At 46.3% G+C, this 9,738-nt stretch overlaps 1 protein-coding gene across 12 annotated transcripts in view; it reads left to right on the top strand.

Moving 5' to 3' along the window:
* Positions 1 to 9,738, top strand: part of TTLL11 (tubulin tyrosine ligase like 11) — a 245,870-nt gene that overhangs the window by 211,878 nt on the left and 24,254 nt on the right. Inside the window, exon 10 of one of the 12 annotated variants that reach the window (XM_040482197.1) lies at positions 5,769 to 5,791. The exons of 10 other annotated variants lie outside the window; for them this stretch is intronic. In XM_040482197.1, coding sequence (XP_040338131.1) covers positions 5,769 to 5,776 — 8 coding nt within the window. In that variant the 3' untranslated portion in view covers positions 5,777 to 5,791. Of the gene's footprint in view, positions 1 to 327; positions 480 to 5,768; positions 5,792 to 9,738 lie in introns of those variants that run through there. One more of the 12 variants, XM_040482194.1, reaches the window with a different exon arrangement.

The raw sequence follows: 9,738 nt of genomic DNA, 5'->3' as shown, positions 1-9,738 counted from the left end.
GGGGGGCAGCATGACCTGTCCCAGAGCCGTCTTGGGGCTGACAAGAAAGAAGTGGGAAGAGTGATAGAACAAGGGCTTGCATTCTCAAAGGGCAGGGGCTCATTCATCCACTCAGTCAACAAACAGGTAACGAGCATGTTAGCAGGTGTCCGGCCTGGTAGAAATAGAAAGAGAAATTACTTACAGATCCCACTCTTGAGAAAAAAGAAATAGTAGAGACCATTTACTGAACATTCACTATGTGACGGAAATAATTCTTGTTATGAGTTATCCCATTTAATTCTCATACAGCCCCGTGAGCTAAGAGTTGTTATTCCCGTTTGACAGATGAGAAGTCTGAGGCTTAAAGAGGTGAACTGTGGATTGAAACAGCTGCATCTAGTATGTCAGTGGGGACCCTAGGATTTGAACCAAAAGCAGTCTGCCTTCAGAATCCATTGCCTTTTCATCATACCCAGTGTCTCCAGCCATACCCATAAAAAGGACACACGGTTGTCATAGGGTGTGGCCAGAGTCGGGGTTGGGGGGGGGCAGTGTGGGGGAGAACAACAAAGGGGTATTGCTGTGAAGGTTAAGAAAGAGAACACAGACTGGGGCACCTGGGTGGCTCTGTTGGTTAAGCATCCGACTTCGGCTCAGGTCATGATCTCACGGTTTGTGACTTCGAGCCCCATGTTGGGCTCTGTGCTGACAGCTCAGAGCCTGGAGCCTGCTTCGGATTCTGTGTCCCCCTCTCCCTCCCCCCCCCCCCCCCGCTTGCACGTGTGTGCACGTGCTCTCTCTCAAAAATAAATAAATATTAAAAGAAAGAAAGAAAGAGAGAGAGAGAGAGAAAACACAGACTTAGCATCCCAGAAAAGGCACCCGCTGCGAGTTTTGTATCCCTGAGACTAGCACAGGGCCCAGGGAATGATGAGCAGACAAATAGCAATAAAAAAATATCCTGCACCTGCAAAGTAAGGCGTTCTGAGTGTGAGAACCGTGGCTTATAGTAGAGGTGATTACTGACAGGGTCTCCTTCCCCTCTCCTCAATGTCTGGCATAAAACGCCAGCTCATTTGGATAAGACCTTCACCCCACGCCCAGCACTAGCTATGTCCAACTACTCGTGCAAGGTCCCCTTTCCGGAAGCCAGCCCAGACCTTCCTTCTGGCCTCATGAGACTTTGGCACCTACTGAAGGAGCTAGCCAGATTCCTGATATCTGAGACCTTAATGAACTTTTATATAACCTGCATGGGGAGACCCTAGTATTGAAATGGAAGAAGAAAAATGGTGTTTATAAAGACTAACGAGGAGAAAAAAAATCAAAACTACTATTAAAAAAAGAATGCACGTTTTGGGATCTAAATCTCAGACCATCCTTTTAAGTAGCCTTGTTTTCTATTCTTTTTTTTTTTTTTTTTTTTTGAGCTCAAGTGCATAGAATTGGACTAATCATAATCTTTGGTTCGTGAGACCTTCTATCCGAGTCCATGCATAACCTGCTTTTATTAAGTTAGCTTTCTGAATTAGTAATTTTTAATAATGTAATAAGCATCCAAAGACTCACCACCCAAAACAGAAGCCAAGACTTCACAATAACCCACATCTAGTACGTGGCTCTCCCCCAACACCAGCCCGCCACCCCCACCCCCCCCCCCCCCGCTCTCCCCACCCACAGAACCCTCATCTGCAACCCCAGGCTCATCAGTCCCCAGATAGTCTTGCCTTTCTCTCTGTTAGAAAGTCAATGGCTATTTAGGAACTTGATGGAATTTAGTACTAGGCAATCTCACACTCCCCAGCCCGCCGATGTAATCGACATAGAAATAAATAAATAAATAAATAAATAAATAAAGACTTCAATGTGTAATTCTAGAATTTCTAGCAGAACAGAAATCTAAATGAGGGTCTTCTCAGACAAACTGAGGTCTGGCAGTCCCATCGGTGCCCAGAATGAAATGAAGACACAAATTTGTCTGTGAAGATGCGGTTACTTCATGTAAATTGCACTCGCGAGCGCCTCCTTATCTCTGAGACTTTGCTCTAAACGCTTCCCAGAGTGGAATTTCACTTCTCTGTGCCAGAGACGAGGACAGCATCAAGATTAGGCAATAAAAGGTAGTATTACTGCGTCATCTCTGAGAGGGAAACGTTTCACTCGCGGAGGGAACCTCTGAGCCCAGCACCTGGACATCTTGTCCATCTAACACACAACCGACCTCTAGGGTCCCTCCCAGTCATCAACGGGAACATGACTGCAAAGCAAGGAAACTCGGATTCAGGAGTCTCTTCCGCCCCCCTCCTCCACGCATTCAAGCACACCCACACCTGGCCTGCAGAGGGAAATCTAAGAGTGGCGTACTTTCATGTCTCATACATCCTGCACACTCTTTGACTAAAATAAGAACCGTTTCTTCCACCGCCTGAAGGATGCCTGAGCCACGTGCCTCCTTTCCTGGGGCTGCCTTGGTTTGACTGGCAGTATATCCAAAGCCACGGGCTCTGGGATCAGACAAACCTGGCTTCAAATCCAAATCCGGGCTCCCTAATTGGTAGCTGCGTCACCTCCGCAAGTTACATAACTCCCTCCGAGCCTCGTGTTCACCATCTGTAAAGTGGGGATGATAGCGGTGCCCGCCTCATAGAAGCATCGCTGTGGATGAAGTGACGCAAAGCGCTCAGAGCAGAGTCTGCCGTCCGTGGGAACTGCTCAGTAAGGGGGCTCCCGCTGCGCCCCTCTCTGAGACATGCCTCCCTGCACCTACCTGCTCATGCCAGCCTGGGGACAGGACAGGTGCTGGGACCAGACGGGAAGAAGTGCTTGATGCGAGAGGCGTGGCACACGAGCAGTGGCATCACATTTCCCTCGGTGCCCAACGGAGTGCTGCCCCTCCCCCTTCCCCTCCACCACCGCCCTCACCTGCCTCTGGCCAGAACCGTGACCGCAAACAACCTGGGGCCAGGCCGCCCGCGGGTCCCGCTCCCTTGCCCCTCAGCCCTGGCCCACACCGCGGGGGGGGTTCGGCTGGGAAGAGGGGGCGCGAGGTGGGCGCTGTGAGCCTGGGGAGGGTTGGAGACCTTCGGCAGGAAAAGCGGCGCTGGGAGGCTCGGAGCTGCGGGGCCTGGAAAGCTCACCAGTTGCCCTCCACAACTGTGGTGTCTGATGAATGGCTGTGGCCATCCCTCCACATGCCCGCTCTCACCCTGGTGGGTGCTCGCTGCCCAGGCTGGCTGTGCCGGCCTCAAGCCCCCCGTCTGCATCACCTTTCCATGCAGAGCCCACTGGCAGCTGCCTGCAAGGCCGGCTGGTCTAAGACTCCAGTTCCAGGGTAGAGCATCTGAGTGAATGAGGGCCTCGCGGACTGGGGCCCTCCTCTGCAGCCAAGCCTCCCCCCAAAGCCCCCTGCTCACTCGCTCCAGCCAGGAGAACGGCCACCTTGGAGGTCCTCCACCGAGGCCCCTCGCCTCTCTCCGGCGCCCTACCGCCCAGGCCGTCTCCCCAAGGAGACCCTCAGACGGCGCCCCCTCCCCATCAGCTCCAACAGCATCCGGCCCCGCTCTCCATCGGGATCGCAGCTAACTAAACGCCGTGGAATGGAGTGTGTGGCATCTCCCTGAAGCTAGACTCGCCTCCGCGAAGCCTAGAGCTGTGCGTGGCACACAGTAGGTGCTCTGCAAAAGTGTCAAATGAACTAGGATCAGACCCTGACAGTCAGCGGCGCCTGTGGATGTCTGAGTCTTATGACGGTCTCTCACCAAATTTCCTCAGTCGACTTATGCAAATCATCTGCCTCCTGTACTTTCATCAGCTGGAATGAGCCCCCACTGAAATGTATTTGGTTAACGATGTACTGAAATATTTAAAAGTATTTTTACTCGGAATGTTGAGCGGAGCCTCGCTTATACATATACATGGGTGGCCCCCTCCCTCGGAAATATGGGAGCCCGCGGATAACTAGGCGGGTTTCATGCAGCGCCTCTTGCGACGTGTCTGGCACAAGCCACATTCTGCAGCCTTGAAATTATCTCGAAGTCAGATGGGCCTCTCTGGATGGGTGCCCTACACGCTTACAAAAGAGTCGGCATCAGAATTAGTTTTAATAAAAGCAAGTGAGCGGACAGAAATGCCAGCTCGCCCTCTCCCTCGCACAGACACTTCAGGGCCTGCCACTCCTGGGCTGCGCCTTCTGGAATTACTTCTCCCCTTTGCCAGGGCCACGACGAGGCCCTGCGTCAGGGGCACCTGGTCTCCATCATCCTCTCCGCTGTCACCTCCCGGGTGGAGGGAACAGGATCTCTGTCCACTGAGCTGGCCTGACCCCCCCCCCCCAAAAAAAAAGACACAAGAAGGGAAAAGCAGAATGATAGTTTCTGCAGCCCCCCTCCCTTGCTTGCACCTGCGTGGATCATCACAGCACCATGGAGGCTGTGGGGAAGCGGGAGCCACATGGACTGCAGTTCAATCCCCGGCACCTTCCCTCTGGCAGCCCTTAGTGGTGGCACTCCCGCTCTGGGAGCCTCGGCCTCCTTTACAACGGGGCGGAGGACATCCGCCTCGGGTTGTCGTAAGGATTTAGCGAGGAAGCACAGGCCCCCGACCACAAAGCACTCTCCCAGTCCGTCCGTTTACTGAGTGTTCACACGCGGGTGAGCTCGGTCTTATTCCCATGACCCCCTTCTCAGAGGAGGAAACCAAGGCTGGGGTCAAGAGGGATTCTAGGGACAGAGCAGGAACCCCACCCGGAGCCTTTAGCTCTCGTGCTGCCTGGGGAAGTGACAACAGTCACCACCTCTTGAAGATGGGAGGACCCCGTCAATCCCCAAATGTCCCCAGGCTTGAGAGCCGGATTCAGTGACTGAGGCATCCCTAAGGCTGGGCAGAGCTGTGTTTGGCAAGACAATGGTTGGTCCCTGATCTCGGTTCAGGGAGGCCTTCGCAATGACAGACACGTGAGGGGGTGGGGCGGGGGCGAGGAACTCCACCCCCAGGCATCCCCCACCTGCTCCTCCTCCTGCCGGGAGCTGGATAAATGTTCCCACCCACTTTATTGTCACAAATATGGCACCGGAAGCTCCCCAGAGCCTTGCTCTCTGGAGTTGAGGAAATGAGGATTAGATGGGTTAGGGGCCACACCCAGCGGTGCCCAGCCCATACGCAACACTTACAGAAAAATTGAGCAGGTAGTACCAAGAATTCACTCATATCCCCCCACACTGTCCCCTGTAATATCTTGCATTACCGTACATTTGTTACAGTTAGTGAATAAATACTGATACACGATTAAAGTCCACAGTTTACGTTCAAGTTCATGCCGTGTTGTATATTCTGTGTGTTTTGACAAGTGCATAATGTAATTTCCCCAACATTGCAGGACCCCACAGAATAGTCTCACTGCCCTTAAAAGTCCCTGTGCTCCCCCCCCCCCATTCATCCTCCCTCCCGTGAGCCCCTGGCAACCTTTTTTACTGTCTCCATAGCTTTGCCTTTTCCTGAATGTCATAGGGTTGGAATTGTACCACGCTGCCTTTTTAGACCGGTTTCTTTCACGTAGCAGTATGCATTTAAGGGTCCTCCAAGTCTTTTTGTGACTTGACAGCTCAGTTCTTTGTATTTCTGTGGAATAGTCCACTGAATGGATATGTCACAGCTGGTGAATCCATTCACCTATGGAAGAATATTTTGGTTGCTTCCAAATTTTGGCAATTATGAATAAAGCTGCTACAAACATTTGTGTGCAGGCTTTGTGTGGTTGTAAGTTTTAATGCAACTGGGCAAATACCTAGGAATGTGATTGCTCGATCATACGGTAAGACTATGTTTAGCTTTGTAAGAAGCTGAACTGCCTTTCCGAGTGGCTGGTTCACATTTCCACCAGCAATGACTGGGGCTTCCTGTTGCATCAGAGTCTGGTCAGCATTTAGTGTTGTCAGGTTTTAGATTTAGCCATTGGAAGAGGAGTATAGTGGTATCTCATTGCTTTACTTTGCATTTCCCTAGAGGCGTATGATGTTGAGTATCTTTCCATTTGCTTATTTGCCATCTGTACATCTTCTTTGGTGAAATGTCTGTTCAGATCTTTTGCCTGTATTTTAACAGAGCCATTGGGTTTGCTTTTTTTCTTATTGTTCAATTTGAAGAGTTCTTTGTATATTTTGGATACAAGTCCTTTATTAAATATGTCTTCTGGAAGGGTTTTCTCCCCGCGTGCGGCTTAGCTTCTCGTTTTCGTAACAGTGTCTTTCACAGAGCAGATTTCTTTAAACTTTTTTTAATGTTTTACATGTATTTATTTTTGAGAGACAGAGTGAGACAGAGTGCGAGTCAAGGAGGGGCAGAGAGAGAAGGAGACACAGAATCCGAAGCAGGCTCTGTGCTCTGAGCAAACATTCATCACAGAGCCCGATGTGGGGCTCGAACTCACGAACCGTGAGATCGTGACCTGAGCCGAGGTCGGACACTTAACCGACTGAGCCACCCAGGCACGCCCACAGAGCGGTTTTTAATTGTACTAAAGCCTAACATCATTTTTCTGCTTTCACGGATCTTGTTTTGGTGTCGCATCTGAAAACGCATAGCCAAATCCAAGGCCCCCCCTAGGTTTTCTCCTATGTTATCTTTGAGAAGTTTTATAGTTTTGCATTTCACATTTAGGTCTGTGATTTATTTTGAGTTAATTTTTGTGAAAGGTATAAAGTCTATGTCTAGATTTTTTTTGGGGGGGGGCGTTGGTCTGTGGATGTCCAATTATTCCAGCACTATTTGTTGAAAAGACTAATTTTTCTCCATTGAATGGCCACGGCTCCTTTGTCAAAGATGAGTCGGTGACATTTGCCTGAGTCTATTTCTGGACTCTCTATTCTGTTGCACTGATCTATTTGTTTGTTCTTTTGCTAATACCATGTTGTTTTGTTTACTGTAGCTTTACAGTAAGCTTTGAAGTTGGCTAGTGCCAGGGTTCTGACTTGGTTCTTCTCCTTCAGTATTGTGTTGGCTGTTCTTCCCTTTGTCTTTCCATGTAGATTTTAGATTCGCTTGGTTGATATCCACAAAATATCACAATATTCACTTGGTTGATATCCACAAAATAATTTGCCGGGATTTAATTCGGAACGTGTTGAACGTATATACCTTTTCTTTTCTTGTCTTACTATATTAACTAAGGCTCTTAGTACAATGTTGAAAAGAAGTGATGAGAGGGGACATCCTTGACTTGTCTCCAGTCTTAGGAGGAAAGCATCTAGGCTTTCACCACTATGATGTTAGCTGTAGGTATTTCTAAATAGATATTCTTTATCAAAGGAACAAAAAAATTTTAGAGGTTTTTTTTTTTTAATCATGAATGGGGATTTGAGTTTGTCAAATGTGTTTCCTGCATCTATCGGTCATATAATTTTTCTTCCTTAGCTTATTGATGTGATAGATTACATTAATTGACTAGTGAACATCGAAGCAGCCTTGCATACCTGGAATAAATCCCATTGGTAATGGTGTCTAATTCTTTTTTATACGTTATTAGATTCCATTTGTCAAAATTTTGGGGGGGTTATTTGCACCCATGCTCATGAGAACTATTGGTCTGTAGTTTTCTTTTCTAATAATGCCATTATCTGTTACTAGGATAATGCTGGCCTTCCAAAATGAGTTAGAACATGTTCCTTCTCTTTCTGTATTCTAGACAAGGTTGTAGAGAACGGGTATAATTTCTTTCTTAAATGTTTGGTAGAATTCACCGGTGAAACCACAGGGCCTATTGGTCCACTTGATCTAAATTACCAAATTTGGAGGCAGAGAGTTACTCATAACACTCCTTCGTTAGCCTTTTAATGGCCATAAGACCAGTGAAGCCTCCTTCATGGTCTGATATTAGTGATTGTTAATTACTAGTTAGTTGTCTAGCAATCTACTCTCCTTTTTTCTTGGTTAGCCTGGCTAGAGGTTTATCAATTTCATTGATCTTTTCACAGAACTAAATTTTGATTTAATTGACTTTCTCTATTGATTTCCTACCTTGCTTTCATTGATTTGTGCTCTAATTTTTATTATTCTTTCTCTTCTGCTTACTTTGGGTTTAATTTGCTCTTCTTTTTCTAGTTTCCTAAGGCGGAAACTTAGATGATTGGTTTTAGATCTCTCATCTTCTCTAATATATGCAGTCCATGCTATAAATGTCCCTCTAAACACTGCTTTTGCTGCATCCTACAGGATTCAGTAAGTTCCATTGTCATTTTCACATAGTTCAAAATATTTTAAAATTTCTCTTGATACTTCTTTTTTGACATGTTGTTTAGACATGTGCTATTTAATCTCCAAGTATTTTGAGACTTTCCAGCTATCTTTCTGTTACTAATCTTCAGTGTAATGCCATTGTGGTCTGAGAGCATGCTTTGCATGACTTCTATTCGTTCATGTTTGTTAAGGTATGTTTTATGGCCCAGAATACAGTCTGTCTTGGTGAGTGTTCCATGTGAACTGAAAAGAATGTGTATTCTACTCTTGTAAAGGGAAGTATTTTATACACGTCAATTAGATCCAGTTGATTGATGGTGCTGTTCAATTCAACTATATCCTTACCAATTTTCTGCCTGCTGGATCTGTCAATTACTGAGAGAGGGGTGTTAAAATTCTCTGACTTAAATAGTAGATTTGTCTGTTTTCTCTTGTAGATCTATCTGTTTTACCTCACGTATTTTGACACTCTGTTTTTAGCTACACTCGTGTTGAGGACCATTATGTCTTCTTGGAGAATTGACCCCTTTATCATTATGTAATGCCCACCTTTATCCCTGATAATTTTCTTTGTTCTGCAGCCTGCTTTGTCTGAAATTAATTTCGCTGCTCCAACTTTCTTTGGTTAGTGTTAGTATGATATCTCTTTCTCTACCCCTTTGCTTTCTGTCTGTGTCTTTATGTGTAAAGGGGATTTCTTGTAAACAACATAGAGTTGGGTTTGTTTTTTATCCACTCTAACAATCTCTGTATTTTAATCGACATATTTGAACCATTCACATGTAAAGCAATTATTGGTATTAATTCGTCTTGACAAGTTTGGTAGAATGCACCAGTGAAGCCATCTGGTCCTAGAGTTTTGATTGTTGGGAGATTTTGATGACTGATTCAGTCTCCTTACTAGTACTTGGTCTTCTCAGAAATTCTATTGCATCATGACTCAGTCTTGGCAGGTTGTATGTTTCAAGAAATTTATCCATTTCCAATTTATCCATGTTGTCCAAAGATGCTGTTCCTGGACATTCTCCCTTTTTACATTCTTTCTTTTCGTATTTTACTTTGTGACATTTTGATTGACATGTTTTCAGGCTCACTGATTCTTTCCTTGTCTGTGTCTAGTCTACAGTTGAGTCCACTGGGGGCATTCATCATTTCTGTTACGGTGTTTTTTGCTTCTAACATTTTCTTTTGATTCTTTCTTAGACTTTCCATCTCTTTCCTTACATTACCCATCTGTTCCTGAGTGTTGCCTACTTTTTCCATTAGAGCCCTTAACATATTAATCATCATCATTTTTAATTCTTCATTGCGTGATTCCAACATTGTGTCATAGCCACGTCTCCTTTTGATGCTTCCTTTGTCTTGTCAGACAAATGTTTTCTTCTTGTCTTTTAGCAGGTCTTGTGATTTTTTTGTTGAAAGCCAGACATGGGAGATCAAGTAGTAGGAACTGAGATAATCGGGCTTTCAGTGTGAGGTTTTCTGTTAACCCAATGAGGAGCTAGGCTGTATTTAATGTTTACTGCA

This window comes from Herpailurus yagouaroundi, unplaced genomic scaffold (assembly GCF_014898765.1).
Source record: "Herpailurus yagouaroundi ecotype Mexico unplaced genomic scaffold, PumYag 160, whole genome shotgun sequence".
NCBI classification, from domain to species: Eukaryota; Metazoa; Chordata; class Mammalia; order Carnivora; family Felidae; genus Herpailurus; species Herpailurus yagouaroundi.
Note: the sequence above shows the minus strand (reverse complement) of the source record. Positions and strands in the feature narration are given on the sequence as shown.